Here is a 23,469-nt window from a genome sequence, read left to right on the forward strand (position 1 = left end):
AAGGAGCTCTACTGCTACTAATTCCAGTAGCAAAAACAACCTTTTGTTTTTTTTGAGAATCAGTACTAACATTTATAATTTTGTTATCTTAGTACCAAAAAAGTAAAAAATGCCAAAAGGTTGTTTTTGCTACTGGACTTAACTTTTAATTAATAATAATTAATGTGATCTCATGTTTACAATTTAGATTTAAATTACAACTAAGAACAGTGATTGTGTTTCTTTTTCAGTTAAACAATAGACGTTTTTCATTTCGAAACTTAATTTTATTCTCCTAAAGATTATTTTTGGTTTCATAATAAATAATTGAATAATACGACCCCGTAATATGAGTCAAATGTAACGTCACAAGAAGCAGTATGTATATATACGACACCTTGTTTAAAATTATAATTAAAGTTTAAACCACACGTACAGTCGTATTCTCAAGTTACGACCTTTGGACGGGTAACAAAGATAGTTAATAGATTTATATAGATAGATAATAGATTTTTCCATTTTTCTCCACAAATACTGCTTTCTGATTGATGTTAATTATTGCAAAATATACCATATATTATAAGTATACAATAAAATTACAAAAATCCATAAAAGTAATATTTGTATGAAACGCATAAACTTAGATCAAAAGTTCAAATAGCTGTTTCTCGACATGTTGCTTTTATGGGTTACGACTATTTGCTTGGGACGCGTCGAATTTTCTGCCCAAAAGACATCAAAAACCCCATCAAAAGGCCCATGTCTAGGGCCTCCTTCATAGATCACCACAACAACCAGTCTTGCGCTGTGCGCATCCAGTGAATATCCGCAACCTTCTAAAGAAATAATATAAATTAATATAAATATACCAATAATATTATTAGTTGCAGGCATTTTATATAAAATGCCGATTTTATACAAGCGGTACACAGGTTAAAAACTCTGTGCGTAATCACAATATGATTTAATAGTAAAAATAATTATGGCAAGATTTTATTTTAATTTTGTAATTCTATTCAGTTTGCCAACTTTCAAGCTTTGAAACGTTTAAAGTTTGCAGTATTTTGCATAATATCTAGCCTTTCATATTGTACTAGAGTACATTAATGACGTAAACGCGGAAGGAGGGCCAATGTAACGTTCACTTAAGAGAAGGGACCTCTAAATATGAAGAGGACCTGTAGTGAAAATTCGAAGGTCGTAACTCCTAACGATGTATGGTAACAAGGATGAGAATGAGCCTTATGGAAATTACTACGCCGCTGCCTATATTATGAAAGCATTCTAACAGCTGATGACACTAGTAAATTTGATAATTAGGAATTTGATATAATATACATACAATAATACAGTGCTCTAGACAGGCATTAAATAAGAAACGTTCGTGGATTGATATTGTTCAGTCGGCGGTGAAATAACAACGTCAGTTGATGGCAATTTATTCGTTTATCCACTTTTCAAAGTAATTACTTCAAAAGTACATAAGATGGATGGTACTAAAATGGATTATAACTGTATAACGGCAAGTTCACATGAAACGACCGCGCTTGATCACTTTCCAAGTACCTCATACAAAAAGCCCCCGTGTCCATGCCCGCTCGTTTATAAACTCCACTTCTTATTTTCATATGGCAACGCCACCAACGACCATCATGCCTTAAGACCACGTTAGATGATTGATTAAACTAAACAGATTCAAATGACACCAGCAAGAAGAGAACTTTACTTTTAAAATATCTATTAGTTACAAAATCTCCTTTTTATACTTGTACTAGACGATCAACCATGTGAGAGTAAAACAACGAGCCAAAGCCTGTCATACAATGAATGAGAAATTGCTGCTTTGAAATCCCTTCGTATTTCAGTACGGAATACGCTTTGTGATAAAGTTTGGGAATGAAAATTGAGTACCTAGCTTGTTGTACAATATAATGACAAACAAGTGATTACAAAAGGAGACATGGATGAACGCCACACGTTATTTAAATTTGAAACAAGAGCGTTTCAAAATGTTCTAAAGAAGTTGTTTAGAAAACGTTATAAACCCTTGGACACATAGTTGGAGCCACCTTGCATTTTCAATATTAAATGCCTACGCTCAAACAATGTTCGATTCATCAAAAACTATTACACATACTACACAAAACTACTATTACACATACTACATAAAACTATTATGCAACTTTTAATCTGGTATACTAAACGTCTTTTTTCCATAAGTTATTGTTGAAAATTTGGCCTCTATCTCACCTGATGGAAAATGTATGAAATTGATTTGCACGATTTAACCTAAACAGACAAACAAGCGAAGTGCAATAAGAGATTATAATAAATGCTCATGTGTCGCGCTGGCCTCGATGTTTCGGCCTGCTAGATATGTAAATAGCGTTTTCATTATATAAGTCAGCGGTAACAAATTGACAGCAATCCATATCACTAGTCAGATTCCTGCGGGAGAGTATGTCATTCTCGAAATCACAAGACGAAATACGACTAAAAAAAGTATCGTCTGACTGAAATGTATATGATTACAACAGTTTATTTGTACAAGCACCAATTCAAATCTATAAATCAAATTAAATATAAGAAATTCGACTCTATATTAAATAGTTTCTTCAAACTGCAAAATCCATAAACTGTCGAAGTATAGTCTGTGCATGTTTTTTGACGGCGGTGTAAAATGACAGTTCATTGCGCAAAAGTGTTGCAAGTAGCTAGTGATCGCAGCCGATAAATATTCTATCGCTATCCACTGACCAATAGGTCACGCTTATGAAATAAATGACCGGACAAGTTTCATTTCATCGAGTATATAACCAGAAATAGAGACGAATGACTGAATGAATGAATGAATGACGAATATATGTATATATATAACGCACACACTCAACATAGCCCCGCACTAGGGAAACCCTGTGTCACGGGTGCCATGGACACACACATAGACAACCACAAATTACACCCAAACTCACGAGAGAAATAATTGTAGGCTATACAACTATTTCTCTCGGCCCGGGAATCGAACCTGGGACCTCTGCGTGGCAGTCCGGCATGGTAACCGTTCGGCCACGGAGGCAGTTAAATTTTTTTATTTATTAATGACGAGAAAATCATTTAGTTTGTTTGAAAACTATTCTGCCATATCATTACTGTGACAACTGCGCTCCGATTGGCCAGTCTGGATTCGAAACAATTGATGGGTGTCAACTGTTTCACTTCAAATCGACCAGTTAACTTGAGCTTTGCTATAATGGACGAAAATTACAAAATTACATATTTAATATTTAATTACCGATGAAATTTGATTCCATTTGTTTTGTGATTAGATGTTTTGCTGTTTTTCCCACACACCGAATATAACAGCACGGCACTGTTAGTGATATTATCTTTATTAAAATAAATACAGAATATTTTTTGGAATATACGGAGACATACACAGAGGTCAGTAGTTGGCCTGTCTATATTTCAGTGCAAACGAGAGTTGTTATTTATAAGAGCTGTATTGCTAATGTATTTCTGGTTATATACGCGATGTTTCATTTGAATTATCCTCGACTTCATCCAATTTCAGAACACAAGTTCATTTGAATTGTCAAGTTCATACATACATACTCTGTATTTAGAGCTATGTTTATGAAAAATAGAAAGAGAAGACATATTTTGAAGCTTTTAAATTTAGTTCAAAATAGATAATCAAATCCGGCTATTCTTGTTAAAATGTACCTGTATGAATAAAAATTTATCTCGATCCTAGTAAGCTAACTGCCAAAATAGGAATAAAGAAGAAAATAACGCAATGGGTTATCATTAGAACGTCGTAACATTCACAATTCAGTCATTTTTGGCAAAATTTTGTCTCCTTTCGCAAATTTAGTGATATAGTTAGTTATATAACTATTTAAAATTTTATGAAACTGGCAACCCTATAAATGTCATTTTACTCCGTCTTCAAAAAAGACAGACTATAGTTATTTGTAACATGCATCGTACACTGTCACTGCGCCCGCCACTCTGAGACATAAGTTGACAAGTCCCAGGGGCATGTAATTTCACCAGCACCCTTACCCTACAAAACCGGAACGCAGTATTGCTCACATTACTGCTTGGTGGTAGAAATAGGTAGGGTTGTGTCAACTGTTCAAGAGAGAGGTTTAGAGATTTTGCAAATGAAATTAGTCCTTATCTTTTAATGCTTAAATGTGAGAGCTAAAAATTTCACATATACATAATTAGTTTAATGTAATTTATGTTATTTTTATTAACCGACTTCAAAAAAGGAGGAAGTTCTCAATTCAACTGTATGTTTCTACTTTTTTTTGTATGTATGTTACGCCATAACTCTGATATTTGTGCACCAATTTTCAGATTCTTTTTTTGTTGGAAAGAGGGTACCCCATAGTGGTCCCATTTAATTTTAAAGAAAATCATCCACCTCTAAGAGTGGCTGTTCACGCATGAAGATTCATTTTTATAAATAACGCCTAAATTTTATTATAACGAGCAATTATTTTAATGGTTGATTTTGCTATTCTCTAATTCAAGGCGTTTTTCTCTCTCAATATTCTTTAAGTAGTGAGAACCGATTTTTATTATCTCCTGTGTCAAGTTCCGTATAGTGGCGAACTAAGGGATGAATCAGGGTTTCGGCACTTTCCGGTAACCTATTTCAAAAAAACTTGGCAAATAGATGAAATTCCACGTACTTTAGAAGTCGGTTTTTTTTGGTGCTCTGTACTAAGATTATGACGTATGATATGGGGCTTTATTACAATTATCAAATAGTACGGTAATAGTGGTATCCGTGCTATGGAGCTCTAATCACACAATACATAATTCTGTAATTGTCAACCGATGGTTAATTTACACCATAAGGTCCTTTTATATATTTTAGTAACTAATGGTTGAGGCATGAAATTGAAGAGAAAGATGAGAGAAACCAAAATGTTATTGCTCCTTTTAACAAACAGTTATACCATGTATATACTCTAAATGAGAACTTATCACGATTTAAAAAGTCAGCCAATAAACTATAAATAGTAGACAGTATTGTTACCTTTGAGTTTGTTACCCTTCTACAAAACAACATAACATCAGACTCCTAATCCCGTATATCACATCTTAAGAAGCAACCGAGTTGCGTGAAGCCAATCTATTTGTCTGGTCTTACCCTATCCGGAGATTAAGCATTTCCTTTTCAGTACCAACTGTGATTTATTTCCATAGACACTGGCGTCCAGCGGTTGAGTCGGTTTGAGACGGTGACAGCAATATTTTCTTAATTATGAATTAGTTTGTCACTGGTTAGTGTTAAATCATTTATAAAATAAACTAAAACGAGGACATCTTTCAAAAAACTATTAAAATGTACCCCCATTCAGACAGAAAGCTGACATGTTCATCCATAAAAACATGAATTCAGCGCGTCTCACGCGTTTTACGAAGTATTTATAAAAGCCCCCGAGACGAAAACGCATGTAAAGTAATAAAAGTTGTTGTTGTTGTTGATTGTATGGTAATCAACAACTCGTGTTTTGTTTCAAAGAAGAATTTCAACAAACGTTTCATTTACATCTACAGCATTTATTTATATACCCACATCAATAAATATTAGACACCATTGCATACGTTGCTCTGATTCCAAAGTAAATAAAGCACTTGTGTTATGGAAATCGGAAACAAAAACGGTACCCCAAACATCCAGAACCGAGACAATATAGAAAAGTTAGTTCCTACTTTGACCCGGCCGAGGATCGAACCCAAGACCTGAAAACCTGTGTGCAAGCCAACCACGGAGGTGGAGGAGGGATATTCATAAAGTTAATTTTCTTAACATTTTCTTTTCTTTGTTACAGGTAGCTTCCAAACAAAAACCAGATTATGTTATAGTGCACCAGTGTAATCTAAAATGTTCACAATGACTTATTGGTGCAAACGCCCATGCGCCGCGTCGGTAAGCGCATTAATGACTATTTTTGTGTGCGTTATGATTGAAGTAACCTCGTTGGAGGTTAGGCGAGAGTCACATAAGTTCACAATAGAGGAGTTGTTGACTACACACTTCGAACACAAGGACTCTGGCGATCACGGGATGGATCCTTGCAAGGCTGGTAAGTGGTTAATTATACTTATTACTTAATAGATAGTAACTGCATGTAAATAGGTGTGAATTTGCAAAAAATATCTTCACAGTGTACTAATTCAAAGTGAAATGAAGTTGGATAATAATTCAAATAATTTTAAATTTTTCACTCATTAACTTACAGCACCCATTGAACATTAAATTAATGCACAATTCCAAAATAGATTTTTCTACATTTCCTCAAAATTGGTTATTCTTCCGTAAAAAATATTAAAAACAGCTTTAAAATATTGATAATACCGCTTCGACGTCATAAAATCAATCTGCCACCTTTACGCTCCTATTTCGTTCCGCATTATCGCGGCGGCGCGTGTTTAAAGAATTGTTTTATCTTTTTCACCCAAATTTCACCTCAGAATTTTCCGAGGTTTTAAAAACAAATAGCCTGTAAAAAGGAACAAAAGCACCCGAATGGATTGCTATCGTGGACACTTTATAATATTCGTTGATCGCATTCGTTACGAAATAAGCATGGATTCAATATGAATTCACTTGGTCTTCGTGTTGTGGGAGGTGATGAACCAGATCAAATGGCTTAAATGTTGAATTGGTCTGCATCGCAACGTATAACAATACATTGTATTGGATCTTGCATACTCCCCTACTTGTTAGTTTACTTATCTCGTTATCTTTATTGTTGTTGCACATCAAAGACCTGCTGCTGACCTCCGGTATCTTTGGATACGCGAACGACAACACAATAGTGGAGCCATATGTCAGAAGCCCGTGTCAACAGCGGAGGAATTCGTCGTAAACGATAGGCGATGGCCACGCGGTTGAACCTGAACCTGAAAGCGTCTTTCTTCTTCTTTCGTTTTCTCTTCTTTCGATTGTGGAGACGCGAAGAGCCGCAGTTTTAATGCCTCCAAAACAGAGGCTTGCCTAATTCTCACCAAAACGGAATGCACGGTCATTCTTCTCAGAGTGAGAAAAGTGGTTTGCTTGTCGGGTTTATTTCACCGTTATTCATTCGGTTCATTAATATAGTCAACACTCCAAGCTTATGTCAATAACACCGTGTGTGTTATACCCTTCCTTATGAGTACGGTAAAGAAATGGAAAACACTGCCGGCATCTGTATTACCCGTTAGCTAGATTTACGAGTTATTCAAGCTTAGAATGAATATACGTTTACTAGATAAACGTAATATTGTCGAATACGTCGACGTTTAACATCATATAAGAGTCTGGGATTGACAACGCTATGATTTCAACGTACCGAGTGTCACACGAGCGTTCCGGCGCCCTTTTCTTTCGCATCGCAGCACCCCGCCCCACTTCGTCTCCTGGCCACTTGTCCGATGCGTTTCAATGTGCCGCAACATGTAGTTTTGTTTATATGTAATATTAGAGACCAAAAAATTAACGAGAATGGACACTCTCCGCCCATCTCTAGCTTTAGATACCACACCATGCCCCGCACATTGGCGGTCACATTGACTGCACGGCAACAAGGCTGTCGACGAGCCGTTTTCGTGCTAAGACGACTTTGATATTTGAATATAGTTTTCATTCATTCATTAAGAAAAACTTATACGTTAATATACAGATTTCTTATATCAATATGAGACGTAATATAGTAGGCAAGGGTTCTCGAATTTTCAATTGTATTGCCGATAAATATGTAGTGAATATGATTACTAACTAAGTAATGATAAAGATAATTTTGCAATGTCAAATAACTTGGTTACCTTGTGACGGTGTGACCTCCTTACACCGTCATCCCACCTTTTTGTATCGCCTCTCTCTAAACGTATCGTAACGTTTTTCTTCTTCTACTCATATTTAAATTTAAAATTTTGAATTGTTCCATTTTACCTCGCATTCTGATTTTGTTTCTTTCCATCGTTACTCTCTACCCGATCGCGGTAGCGAACGTATCTCTACTTATCTTTTTGAACCGTTTACTAGCTATATTTATACAGTTTACATTTTAAAGATTATAATATATTTGTTAAAACCAAATAAATACATATAAACTGGACTTTCAACGTTTGAATTGCTAAACTTACTAAGTAAGATGTATGGAGGCTGCGGAGGCTGCGGAGGCTACTACATTCCATCCAACAGGACCTAACGCCACCAGCACCAGCAGCTCTTCTACAATCTTATTTAAAAGTGCCTGCCCAAAATTATAACATTTTACATGCTTTTAAATTTATTTTTTTAATAAACCTTCAGGATTATTCTAGTTAGTGAATTAATGAAAAATATAATATTATATTGATATAAATACCTAATGAACATGTGTAATTATTTGAATTATATTAATAGAATTATAGATAACAGATTCGCGTTAGAATTTTCGCTATGTTGCCGCTCTGACCACGTACGAGAAAGTGATGGGTACCCTCTGCCACTTCAAACATTTGCGCCTGTGCAGATAGCGCCTAGCTGTATATGTAGTAGGTATTTTCGACTGTTGTATGGAATGTCCGGGGTGTATGTAATACAACCCAAGTGTCGCAACGTTGACGCAACGCATCGTGGGGCATCGCTCTATGTTACATAAAAAATAAAATAAAAATTCGTTGTTCACGTTTCTCCAAAAATATTTGTTCCAAATACAAAAATGCAAGAAAATGAAGAAGTAAATTTATTTTTTAATCTAATCCGCAGTCCGGTTTGTTCCAAAGCCATAGACTACAAAAATTGAATTCAAAGTGAGGGTTGCTTTTGCCCGCCCGTTGATTCAGAATTCAATTTTTATACTTTTGAATGGTAACGTACTAGTTCAAATGAATGCATTGTTCACAAATGCGAAATAACAATCTTCACAATAATTACAAATGGCTTTTATTTTACTTTGACCTTCACCACACTGGGCTTAAGAATTTTATTTTGAATAAGTTTTACACAAGCAGTAGCTGATGCCGATGTAGACCGTCTACTTTCTTTCGCCTTAAAATGACTCATTAACTAAATAAGCTTTTGTCATAGCTGATTGTTTCCTGTTTAATTTTTGCTTTATACTATTTACTTTTGAAAAACAAAAGTTCAATGTGTGAATATAGACAGCGTAAAAAAAAGAACTCTTATTTCAACTGCTGAATATTGTTGTATTTCCTTTTATGAATGGCATGCGAGTTCATTAATCAAACGCACATTTTAAATAAAAACTGAAAACTATAAATTCAATTTAACAAAAGAGAAGTCGTTTTATCGGTTCGAACCGGATACGGGCGTAAATCGGAATCTGACACTCCATAAACCGTTAAAGTCAATAAAGCGACCCTCATCAGGTGAACCGTAAACGTCGGACAATACCGGTTTTTATCTCACACGTTTTTTAACTCCAGTGATGTTATTTCGAATACCTTCACATTTTATTTTGTCTAGCGAATTTTCGTGAACTATCTTACCCGTAGATGAAGTTAGGCTAAACACGTCAGAGTTGGTGCTCATACGGTATATGTTTTAAAACAACATTTCTAATAATAATAATAAAATTTCTGGTTACATGGCTTTGTCTTACACTGTGCTACGGTCTCCGGCAAACGCGCTGCCCAGAGTGTGTGAGCTGTGTGATTCGTAGACGTGAACAACGTAGCGTTGCTCACGTCTACGAATCGGAGCTACGGATGAGAGGTCAGCCTTCTACATACAAACCTGTAAGGCAGTTATTGCCTGCCGCCGTCACGGGCAGTGGATAGCCGCGGGGTTTCTCTGATTTAACGCGGAAGTTGCGGTGTGACTGCAGAATTGAACGGGATGAGGGTCTAGACTGCTCTTCTGTATTAGTTTGTAATCTTCTGTCCGTTTTCCTTTCTGTACCATTAACTTTCCTCTTTGTCTTCATACTTTATTCTTCCCCCGTCCTCTCTCCCTGGCGACTGATATAAATAGTTATCTCCTGGGGAGAGGACAATGTAAATCACTGTTATTTTTATAATAAATAATTGAGATTAAGTATAAAAAATAAAGTAGGAGTTTAAAAAATTATGTATGGCAAGTAGATAGGTAAAGACTCAAGTAATATAGTCTTATAACAGTTTAGCAATTCTTATTAAGTCTCAAAACCACAGAAAAAAACATATAATGTAGAAAGTCTGGAGTTCTTTACATCCTTGACTCTCATAATCCATTATTTTTTTATTTGCATTCACGTAACAAAGACCCATAAATACATACATACCTTACATATCTTATAAACTAATATACATAATAATACAATAAAAACACTACTGACTAATTATTATTTACAATTATTATTGTCTGCGACGTATGACGCAACGTGGGTGTCCGATAGCCGGCCTCGGAAACGTCGGTACGTGACCCCCTTCGGCCAAAACTCATCTGTCATGAAGGTCGACAGATGTTGAGTTGGTACTCTCACCACAAATGAATTAAAATGTACATAGTGGCGGGATACCAACTGCTCGACCCTCACGCTAGCATTAGCTTTCACCCGTATATGTATACTCCACAATATCGGCAGACTTTGTGGAGTAATGAAGCCGTGACACGTATAACAACGTCGTCGGTATCGCTGGACGCAGTAAATGATTAGGGTAAGGCGGGGCGGTGCCACTAAGGTTACGGCTGGTGTACTTCTTCCTTTCCACCTTTTTGAAACCGTCCTCGTTGCACTGTTCAACTCTTCTCGGTGGTAATGGTGATACATTTCCAGAGATGAATATCCGTTTCATTTTCTTCCCCTTTGTTGGTAAATTCCAGGGTTGTGACTTTGGAGCACTGAATCGGTTAGCAGCGATTTTTTTATATTTATTTTTAGATTTATTATATTATATAGACTATTTTTAGCTTGGCAATTATGCAATATTAATATACACTGTGTGTTTAATCTGTTTATATTTTTGGATACGTTATTATTATATCCATCTATATTAAGTTATATGTACCGTCACTTACGTTTTGATCGCAATACGACACTAGTATTAAAGTGTCTAGAAAATTCAATCTCCAGAAAAATTGTTACGGGATATATATATCCTATAAAGTTCCACAATAAATAAAGTATTGATAATCGGCGTACATTTCCTTTTTGAAATTCATAATAACGTCAATATTTATAATAACGGAATAATAACGTCAGTTCATTGCATTTAATTCGTTTATCTACTTTTCACAGCAATTAGTTCGAAAGTACAAAAGATGAATCAGGTTAAGACAGATATTATGTGTAACGCGGCAAATTCACAGAGACAGACCGCAATAATCTATTTACAAATATCTCACACACAAAAGCCATCTTGTCAAATCGCGTTCGTTTTTAAGTATTGATCAGTGTTGCCTAGAATATTTATAAGATTTTTTACAACACCAAGTGACGGGACGTACAAGTCGTGCGCCTAGTGGTAAGCGACATGCCAATCCATAACAGTTGCAGTGTCACTCAGAACTTTCAATCGCAAGGATCTTAGGGGCACTGCCGCTGCGCCCGTCACCGTAAGACATAAGTTGATAAGTCCTATGTGTCTGTAATTTCACCAGCACCCTTACTCCTACAAACCAGAACGCATTAATCCTCACATTACTGCTTGGCGGCAGAAATAGGTAAAGTGTACTTCCCTGGACGAACTCTTTCACAATGAGTTCTATCGCTACTATAAACTATAGAGTCTATTTAAAAATGAACAATAACATCACACATTATTCCACTTTTTGATTAAATGATGTAAAATTTTATATGAGCCTTATCTCTAACAAATTATGGGCATGAAATATCTGTATACTTACACTAAAGCGCAGCACCTATTACAAAACAACATTACCACCAATTTGACCGTTTTCACTAAAGAACGTGTAATGTTCTTTTACCCAAAAATAATTTCCCGTAACCGCAAAAAAAGCGTTAAAAAAATCTCAATGAGCAGTTTAACAGCCATTCTTCGGAAGTTGATAATCCCTTTATTCGTTCGGCACCTGAACAGCTTCCTACCATTTATTCAGTAAGTTGAGCTCTAAATATTATCTGAATGCGGCCACGCCACACCTTTTCCGCTTTTCGCCTTTATTCATTATTTTATTTAAGTATATGATTGTTATTTTAAAATCCTTTGCTAATTGAAAACATTCTGGGAAACATAATTAATTTCATGTCAAAGGAAAACTTCATTCATTTCATTTCAAATATGTCGACTATTTCTTAGCAAAACCACTATGGTAGACATTTAAATGAATTGAAATAATTAATATGCCAACTTCAGCCAGAGTTACAGCTTTGTGCTTTTTGAGGGGGAACCCTGGCCCCACAAGAGAAATAAATATCTTAAGAAGCACGTGTAAGCTACTTATGTGACGTATTTATATTTTTAATAGGGCATTCCTTCATGGCGGAATTGGGATAATAGCTTTGTATTTCCCTGGATATAGGGAAGTTTGACTAGTGAAATACAACGGGAGCCTTTGTTCTCTTTATCCATTTTTATGATATCAAGTGACGCGATAAACAAGTTGTGCACCTGGTGGTAAGTGACACGCCTGTCCATACCAGTTGCAGTGCCACAGAGCTTTAAATCGTCAAGATTTGAGGTGTACTGCCACTACGCCCGTCACCATGAAACATAAGTTGACGAGTCCCATGTGCCTGTAATTTCATCAGCAACCTTACCCTTCAAAATCAGAACGCAGTAACGTTCACTTTAGTGCTTGGGGGCAGAAATAGGTAAGGTTTCCTTCCCTGGACGAACAAGGAGCTCTACTGCTACAAAAAAGCTTCCTATTTATCCCATCTCTGCTTATCGCCTAAAAAATATTATTTGAGTTGAAATTGCCGTATGTCTAATAAATTGCACTTATTGCACGTCTCGTTCTGGAGCTCCCACATAAAACGTTATTTCATTTAATCTCTAGTCAATTTGTCAACTCTCATGAAAGGGTTCTACGAAGGTCCGACAAAAGGGTACGATACTTGATCGTTGCAATTTCAAGAATATACATGTCTATATCTTTCTTTGATATTACCCACTTTAGCAGTCAAGAGTATAAATTTATAATATTTATAATTTGTCCGCAAAATTTAATATTAATATTATGTAGTTTTCTTTCAACTTTAGAGTGATTTTTGGACATGTATAAAGATAAAAAATGTTAAATAATTTATAGAATGTGTTATTTTCATTTCAAGTAAAACTATAATTGTAATTACACTATGAGTTTTCCTAAAATACTAAAATAAAATAAACATTCCTATAAAATATCAGGTAAAAAGTAATAAGAATTTGTTGTTCTGGTATTAGTGGGATATATTTTTTTTAAACAAGTCGTGCACCTGGTGGTAAGCGACACGTCTATCCATTACAGTTGCAACGCCACTCACCTTTAAATTGCAAAGATCTGAGGGGCACTGCCACTGTGCCAGTCACCCCTTAGTGGATGGAAAAAAAATAAAAGAAAGTCACCCTAAGACAAGTCGATTGAGTTCCATGTGCATTGCTGAATGACAACAGAAATAGATAAGGTGGCTGTAATTCCTTGGACGGACGTTTTCACAAGGAGCTCTACTGCTACAAAAACTACTGTGTAAACCATAATGGTAAAAGGCCATCAAACTTTTTTGGAAAGAATTGGCAACACCGGAAGAGACACAGACATGTTGTTAGCACAAATTGATGTAATCGTAAACGTAGGAAGCGAAAAAATACACCGAAGCTGTTTATTTCGAACTATTAAATTTTCACAACAATAGTATGGATATGTAAATAAGCATTTTATAAAAAAATCTTATTATCTACGTCTAATCTGCCGCATAAACTTACTTGTAAACAAACCAGGCCCAAATTTGCATTTTTATAATTTAATTTCGCGACTCAGAGAAAAGCCATTCCTTCATAAAACACGTTACGTCGCCGAATCTGCAAGCTGTGGCTATCATGTTGAATGTGTAGTCTGTATTGTCTGTGTTTTACATCGAAATTATTGCCTTTATTCCAGTAGCTATAGGCTAGAGCTATAGACCGTTACCATAAAGTGGATATACCATACACAAACAATAGCCAACTTTATTTTCTTTTCGTTTTCTTTGTTTTCTTTATTTCCGTTGCCTATTGTGATCCTTAATCAAACTGTAAGATCTCTTATTAACTTGCATCTCGAAATTATTTTCAAAAAGATAAGTAAATTCTTTTTGATTATTCGTGAAGCCATTTTGTGTGGTAGCTGACGGTGCAAAATTCAGCCTTGGTACGCTTTGAAAGCGGGTTATTTTTCTGCGTTCTGATGAACTCGCTGAGACTGAAAAGACTAATTCGCACATGTACACGCTTTGGATTACATTTGAGGCCACCAGCGCAAAAGTGGTGTAACCCCATGAAATGCATATAGAAGAAATGAGATATTTGAAAGTAACCAAATTCATTTTAAATATCGCCTTACTTTTTCAAACTTGTATCTCACCTCTCGCCACCGGCAGGGAGTCCATCCTCAACCTTTGGAACCGAGTCCATCTCGTACTGTACGACGACGACGAGTTTTCTCCCACGTACAATTAGGTTGCGGAATGAACTCCTTGTCTGGTTTTTCTCGCAGGAATACAGCATGGAGTCCAATTTAAAAAATACTAACAACCTTACAGGACTGTATTACCACCATCATAAACAAAAACTTTTGTCCCATGACTTTTAACAATTTCAGATTTTACTTTCTTAGAAAAAAAATATTATAGAACGCTCTAAACGATGGTCACTCTGGGCGATTAAAAAGAAAGCACTGGCGTAAATATGTACGATGAAAAACGCAGGAGCGAACGGTTGAACTTACTACCTTATTACCAGATACAAATCTACAAATTGTTACATAGTACAACAAAAACTTAAAAGTTTATTTTTGGTAAATTAATTGTTTTGTGAAGACTCGTGGAACAAAATTTGTTGTTTATTATGGTAGTATATTACTACAATTTCTGTGAGGTTGTTAGTAATTTACAAATAACTCTGTATAGTAATTATTGTGTCTGTATTTAGGTCTGCAGAAAGAAATTTTTTTAGAAATAAGCAGCACCTTTTGTTTGTGTTTTCTTTTTTACTAAATGTGATTTGAAATAAGTGACCATTCCTGACATGACCTAAATAAATAAATAAGTAATCAAATCGTAATATAATAAAATATATAATAATAATATTTAATTATATTTTTCTATACACAAATATAGCATCTAAATATAAAATAATGGTGTACTTTAGTATCATTTAAAATAATGTTGTACAAAAAAAGAAATGTTGGAAAACACCACTTTTGCGCTGATAGCCTCACTTGTACGTAGGGCACTCAATAAGTTTTGAGATACTCGAAATTTAAAAATGGAACGCACCCATATTATGTGTTTTTAAAAAGCAAATTTATTTAAAAATATATCACCAAAAGCAATTTAGCTAAATTAAAAAAAAATGACATTGTTAATCATTTTACTACAACGCTTCCCGCGCTTTTTCTTTGCAATAATGGATCTTAACTGTAAACGTTTGCGTGCTATGATCTTCTATGATTTTAAATGTGGTTTAACTGAACAATTGAGTTTGGAACGTTTGCAGTCAGCATTAGATGACTCTGCTCCTTTTCGTGCAACAGTTTTTAGGTGGTTTAAGGTATTTAAAGGAGGCAAAACTAACCTTGAAGATGACCTAAGAGGCGGACGCCCGGAAACAGCAGTTACTGCAGAAAATGTGTGGACATCTGAAATGTTGGTGCGAGAAGATCCACGAATCACGTACACGAACATTGAGAAGATCCTAGGCATTAGTTCGGGGAGCGTCAATACTATCCTGCATCAACATCTTGGAGTGAGGAAGCTTTGTTGTCGATAGATCCCACGATTGCTCTCCGGTACTGGAAACAGGCTCCGGCCCGGGGAAAAACAGGCTCGAGTGGATTGGTGCCGAGAAATGCTTATACGTTTCGAAAACGGGACATCGAGACGTGTTTCAGAAATCGTTACTGGTGATGAAACATGGATCTATCAATATGATCCAGAAAGCAAGAAGTAGTCGTCGGTGTGGGTCTTGGCAGAGGGACAATTACCGACAAAGTTGCAGAGACCTCGAAACGTCGGCAAAAAAATGGTAGCTAGTTTTTTTTTTCTCGGAGCGGACATTTGTCGACGTCAATGTTAGAAAATAGTAGGTCTGTTAATTCAGAATGGTACACAACAGTAGCATTGCCAAAAGTTTTCCAAGCTGTGCGGGAGAGGAGACCAAAGACCGGGCTTTGGGGAATCATGCTGCATCACGATAACGCCTCTTCACATACGTCCCTCAGAACAAAGGCGTTTATTAAGGAACCTGGTATAGAAACCTTAAATCACCCGCCGTACAGCCCTGACTTGGCTCCCCGCGATTTCTTTTTGTTCCCAACAGTGAAGGAAAAGTCAAAGGAAAATTTTTTTTTTAATGTCGAAGAAGCAGTGGCTGCCTACATGCTGACAGATCAAGACTGGCAAAAGTGTTTTCAGAGTTGGTTTAGACGAATGAAACTTTGTGTAGATAATGATGGAGAGTATTTTGAAAAAATGTGAAATAAATTATATTAATATGTTTGATATTTTTTCTTTATCTCAAAACTTATTGAGTGACCTACGTAATGTCACATTATGCATCATGTTGTCGGGGGACGTCGATGATTGTGATATGATTTGAGTAATAATATCCAATTTTAAGGGACAAAAGCGCCTCAGAGGCCTTATCTTCTAGACAATACGATGTAACACGAATGGAATTAACTATTCAGCCATGTAACAATAGCCTAGACCGACAAAGGTTGCGAAGGGGCTAGATTCAGACAATGAATATTCTGATACATTTTCGGATTACTGTTTTGTGCACTGAGATGTAATGTGCGAGTTCCCTTTAGTCCCTATTACCATTGCCGAAGAATTGGAATTGGAAGGTAGTTTTTGTAATGATAGCCTAATGAACTTTACATCAATTGTGTAACTTACAAACTATACTTTACCCATAGAGCGCCTGACACGGTATGCTTGAAGGCGCTGGTTCAAATCTAGCCGCACCGAAACGATTTTTATTAGTGTTCGATATTTGGATTAATAATTATAACAAACTATATATCTCTACTAGCTGACTAGAAATGTCGTAACTCTGTATTATCGCTGGCTGGCTACTAAAAACAAAGATGTGCAATAAGCACATAGAAAAGCTCAGTTGGGAGAGCGTCTGGCACGATATGCTTGAAGGCGCTGGTTCGAATCCAGCCGGATCCAAGGAATTTTCTTAGTGTTCTATCTTTGTAGTAATAATTATAACAAATTAGTGGAGTAATTTCACAAAATGTCATTGAACATCATGGTAATAAAACATCGTGATGTTCAATAAATTTAAAAATTACAACTATACTCTAGCCAATTTTTTCATGATACCAAATGACGGGACGAACAAGACGTACGCCTGGTGGTAGGCGACGTGCCTGCCCATAACAGTTGCGGTGCCACTCAGTGCTCACATTACTGCTTGGTGGCAGAAATAGGCAATATTTAGGAGAATTTACGAGCTCTACTGCTACTAAATGCGTTGAAGGTTTCAATTACTTTGCAGTATAATTTTTAGACTGTTTCCTTGAAAAGTGCATTGTTATTGATTTGTTCGAAAGTTACTAAGTACACAAGCTATTTCTCAGTATAAAACTCATTTGATTAAATATAAAATAACACTGACTACGTACTGGAAAAACGGAAGATTGTCTAAACGATTATACCATACGCCACATGTAATAAATGGGACAAATTATGTTTCCCGGCTCTAAGCGTCGTTAGCATATATTAAACAAATTTCACTTTAAATAAAATCAAAACAAGGATTGCAGCTATAGAAATCCTTTTTTTTAACATTACGTATTCTGAATGATTTATTTACTCGTCGACTTGGAATTAGGACGCATTTATTTCACACGAATTTCATCGCGCTCACCCCGCGAGGCCGAAGAGCGGAGTCCGCGTTGTCGCCGCGCAGTGACCGCGTGCGTATACCAGTTATGGCAGAATACGCTCTATACGTTTTATCGTTAATCGATTTATCGTTTATCGCGCGGCCGCCCGCGTGGCGGTCGCGCGGTTGTATTATTCAGAGGAATTTGAATGTTGTTGCCTAGTAAATAGAATTCAGATTCGCCATTAAGGTTTTTTTACAGAAAAAAGGATGATATATATTGAAGCGAAGACATGTTAAATTTATCGCTCGATTTAGGTTGGCGCTATTAAAAATTACATTGATTTTTTTTACGAGTATCCAGTGACGGGAAAAACTAGTAACACCTGGTTGTAAACTCAGAAATCTAAATAAATTATTTAGATTTCTGTGTAATCTAAATAAATTATTTAGATTTCTGTGGATATTTATCTAAATATATTATTTAGTTTTGTGTGGTTGTAAACAACATGCCTACTCGTTTGCGTACCACTAAGAATGTTTAGATTATCAACTTCCATTGCGCATGCAAGTCATTTTCCTATGAAGTTTTGAAGGCCGTATTCCCTTTTTTGTAGTTTTTTTTTAGCCAATTCAATAACTTTCGGTATTGCTTGTGAAATACTCTACAGGTAGGTGTTACTTTACAGCATGGGAAATTAAGAATTACTGAAAGAATTACTTATAGATACTATTCTCGGCCGCTGTGATCCAAAATTAAATGAAGATTTCCTGTGAGTCATTTTGCTTGTGTCTCATTGCACGAAGCTAAAATACGAATAAGTAGTAATTTATTTTTTACACAAGTTGAAATGCTATTCAATGTCTATACCGGTGGTCATATATACATGCGGCTCTTTCGCCTTTTAATTGTGGCTCGTCCACAAAATACCGATACCGATGAAGTATACAAAACTAGTGTGGATGGAGTTGGAGGGGGTCAACCTCTGCGAACGTATCTCTATCACACTGAGGACGTTTTTAGCAAAAACCAGCTAAGAAGTAACCTTATTAAGTTCATAACAATGTACCTATATTGTACTTAAAGTTTAAAAACATGGCTCTCTTAATGTACTTTAAAACCATTTGCTAATGTACCTTGATAAATTTTGACCGCTAGATGAAATATAGTTAAAGACGTGGAAAATGGCTGATTAATATTCATCCGTGGGAAGATCCCCTTGGGTACAGGTGGAAATTGTGAACATGACCTATCTATAATCTACGAAGGTTCCCCTACTTATTATAAGGGTTGCTGCATAAATACACGGCGTATTATGATGGCATACTTACACCACACACTCGCACTACGTATATGTTTGTTTATGATAGCTAGTGACGGGATGAATAAGTCGTAGGTCTGATGGTAAGTAAGTGGCATAACAGTTGTAATGCCACTCAAAGCTTTAAATCTCAAAGATCTGAGTGGTAATGCTACTGCGCCCGTCACCTTGAGACATATATTATTACATAAACCGGTTCTGTCGATAAAAGTCCGGTTCCTGAAACTGTGATTCCCGGTGCTGGGCTGAGCTCAGTACCGGTATTCCCGGTACTTTTTGTTAAGCTTAAACTGTAACCAGTATGCTTTTTCTGGGTTATCCGTACCTATTCCATAATTTACGTACTCGTAATAAAGAAAAATTCATTCTCTAATCAAACTAAAACTCTGGCCAGACAGAGGCGGCCGCGGAAACGTTCCCGTCGCGGGAATTTTTGTAATATACGAGTTTATGTGAACCCTGCCACACTGAAACGCACTGCGGCCGCACGTTTGCCGCGCATTTTAAGAATTGAAATCGAAGAATGATATAGAAGATTAAGCCCGAATATTGGCTACAGGCACTACTCTCGGTCAATATTAAAGAAAGAAGAAAAGAAGAAAATACGTTTATTTGTTTACCACAATGACACCACAAAAGAAAATAAAGAAAACGGAACAAAACAGAAGATAAACAAAACATAATCAAAACATTCAAAGTAAAACATAAATAAATAATTACGAAACAAAACTGCAAAACAAACAAAAAAAATAGATTAAATTAAAACACGAACTATCCACACAAACAGTAAAAAGAACACTAGATTATTAAGATACTTTCTGTCGCGCCAGCTGCGGTAATAACCTTTAGTTTTCCAGCAATGCGTTCCCTGCAATGATTTTCAATTAGGACCCTAAGTGACGTCACGGAACAATATACGCAGCATACTTACTTGAATATAATAATAAAATGTAAGTGTGTACATATTAAACCATAACAGATATGCGTTTGTGGATGTATGTTTGTATGTGTGTAAGTTATATGTGGTGATGGTGGACTGATATCCCAACACTCGACTCTTAATAATATGACTTATGTGGCCACAGTGGCTTCTTCCTACGACCATGCAAACATGAACGGCACTGGTTCCCCTGCCAAAGCAGACGAGATGCGCAAATGGATCATCATATACACCATCTGCCGCCAGTGCTACAGCGATTTTGCGATGGAATCTCTGCATTTTTGGGGGCCACAGGCGTAACTCTTCACTGAAGAGCCCAATTAAAAAAAATTCAACCTTTAACTAGTTAAATTCAAGTTTTTATTTTTTTAACGCATCCAGTGACCAGAATACTGAAAGCTACTTTCGCCAATTTTTTTTAATCATCGAAAAAGGAAATGTTTTGCTGGCCTCAATGAAATTTTATATCTTTAACTGGAAGATTCAAAAAAGATTAAAAAATTCCGTTTGTCTTTTTTATCTTCAATACTAAGGTAACTAAGCATTTATGGTAAGGTACTAAGCATTTATTATATTATTTACTTTTTTTACAAAATACTAATCGCTAAGTACCTTAGTGCCGTATTCTGTAGAGTATCTTTGGCTGGCCGATGGGAATCATGTTATATGGGCCTTTCGCCGGTGGTAAGTACCAAAGTACACAAATCATGAAAGCCTGAAAAAGGGTTTGACAAGTACCTTTTAGCAGCTGTTAAAATAAAAATAAAATATCTTTTGCAGCTAAAAATAGCAAAGAGTAAAAATAAAAACAAACATTTAAAAAATTACGTGATTAAATCCGTATACAACAATTTTGTATAAACAATAAAAAAAATAACTTGAGTTATTTATATAAAAAGGCTCACGTCGATTTCCGGTAGAAACAATGTAGGAAGCAAACTGTTACAAATTTTGGTCTGGATTTTTTATATAGTACCCCCGAAGCCAATTACGTTACTAATTACTCGTAGTATAGGGAATTCCTCAGGTTGGTACTTGATGTTTTAACAAGATATTATTATTATAAACAGTTAAGCGCTCTTTATCTTGGTAAATAGAAACTTTCACCTTTCATAGAACTTCATTTAAAATATACTTTTGTAAATAATTAACTCGAGCCCTCATTAAGCGTAAAGGTAGGGAAACAAAAAGTTGATATTTATGAGAGTTCCCTAAACCCACTAATTTTCTTCCGCTGTACGCTCCTCGACAAAGGTAAAGCCTGCTTAGGCTTTAGGTGCAAGGAATTTTTTCCAAGGAAATTTATGGGACATTCTCGCATAAACTGGCAGGGCAAGAAAAATACTTTCCATATTGCGAAGTACAAAGTACATTCCATAGCAAAAACTAAATATGACGAAATATTAAGTTATTGAAAACCACGATGTTTACTACCATGATATTCAATTCTTTTTTTGTGAAATTACTCAACTAGTTTTTTGTAATTATTAAGAGTCGATACTACCTCAGTTCGAATTCAAATTCTTCCCATCCTAATACGGTTCATTTCGTTGTGGTCGAGCGGCAATGACACTGATTTTATTTCAGAATATTTTTTTCTACAAACGAAATTGAAGCCGCCATTTGATAAATGTATATCGTGTAATATACGTGTTCTATTTAGTGTAGTTGATGTAATAAGAATCATTAGTATAAGCAAAGTACCTGTTGAATACAGCAGTTTTCTTGAAAACTTCGAGGTAAGTTTGTGTTTTTTTTTACTATCGTCAAATTTTTTAATAATCGTGTTTTCACACCATGTACTGTACTAATCAGTGCATATCCTCAATTTTACTACATATTTTTTTCAAAAGTGATTGATTCAACACTTTCACTGTTATGCGGAATCAACCAAAGCCATTTGAGGTAGTATAGACTCTTAATACAAAGACCGCAGACTAAGAATAATTAATTCCTTCCGGCTGGATTCGAACCGTCGCTTTAGACCTAAGCTTACGAATTTTTCTACGAGCTTGTTGCAGAGAGTTTTGGTTTTTAACGATTTTTTTGCCATAGCGTCATCTGTAAGAAATCCATGGTAAAATCTTAAAATATTAAATAACAGAAGTACAAAATCAAATCTAGCAAATATCATAAGCGTTCAAAAATATTTCAAAACCTTAATTCAAATTTCTCCTCTACCGTCGTATGTCGTCCATTGTTACAACCGACAAGATCTTTTATTTTTTCTTCAGTGAGCTTCAAATGAACCTTGGCTACCTTTAAGGCGAGTTAAAAATGACCGGCTTAGTGACCGGCCCACGGTGACTTGAAATGATAACTGTTTAACATTTTTTTCTTATTTAGATGCGACACACGTGTAATTGGTTGAAAGAACGTGGTAACTTTTTTAAATAAACGGACCTGCTCTTGACCATTACCTAGCCCATTACCAGGAGCAAAGATAGGGTCTACGATGAAACAAGCTCTCCTAGAAGAAGCCTATTCAGTTATAGGTATGGGGTCGAAAACGCAGTCGCTGGCAGAGAATTCCATCTTTGAGCTGTTGTGCCTAATAAAAGATGACGAAAAGCGCTTAGTACACCCGAAGGGATCTCCCAAGCAGGCATGATATCCCGCCGTACGTTTAGATGTCCGATTGTAAAAGGGAGTCGTCGGTGCGAGCTGATGGAGTTTTTAAAGCAGTGATACCATATCAGCGACTCATCGATAGAATAATAATAGCGCACAGACTCATAGCCCAGCCACTAGGGAAACCTTGCATCGTGGGTGCCATGGACACACACATAAGTAGACAACCACAAATTACACCCAAACTCACGAAAGAAATACATGTAGGACATATAAATTTTATAAATATATATATATATATATAACCTTTCACTATTATAAAAAATAGTGAAAGGTTTTTACACAGTAGCGGAACACAACAGGCTTATAACATAGTATAAGACAAATAATGTAACTGTATGTAAAAATAGCATATATCATAAAGTAGTATGGACGTACACATTCGCAAAATCTCACGGTGTTCTCGACTTGCAGCGTAGCGCGGGTCATCACATTCGTTATTCATTATAGAATTGAAGCGTTCACTGAATGTTTAAAAAATTACATCAAAATAATGGCAGACCTGTTTATTGTTGTGTTTTCATTTCAGCATTATTCAGCATTCCATTTCTATTTTATAATCACATTCCCATAATCGGGACACCACTTGCGATGCTGGTATAAAAATATCCATACGTAAGTAGC

At 35.9% G+C, this 23,469-nt stretch overlaps 1 protein-coding gene across 1 annotated transcript in view; it reads left to right on the plus strand.

Annotated features, from left to right (window-relative positions):
* The window catches only part of LOC113231661 (tolloid-like protein 1), a 158,655-nt gene that overhangs the window by 19,237 nt on the left and 115,949 nt on the right, over nucleotides 1-23,469 (plus strand). The window contains exon 2 of the mRNA XM_026466096.1: nucleotides 5,832-6,086. Coding sequence (XP_026321881.1) covers nucleotides 5,885-6,086 — 202 coding nt within the window. The 5' untranslated portion in view covers nucleotides 5,832-5,884. The remainder of the gene's footprint in view (nucleotides 1-5,831; nucleotides 6,087-23,469) is intronic.

Source organism: Hyposmocoma kahamanoa, unplaced genomic scaffold, assembly GCF_003589595.1.
Source record: "Hyposmocoma kahamanoa isolate Upper Pololo Valley unplaced genomic scaffold, ASM358959v1 66, whole genome shotgun sequence".
Classification (NCBI taxonomy): domain Eukaryota; kingdom Metazoa; phylum Arthropoda; class Insecta; order Lepidoptera; family Cosmopterigidae; genus Hyposmocoma; species Hyposmocoma kahamanoa.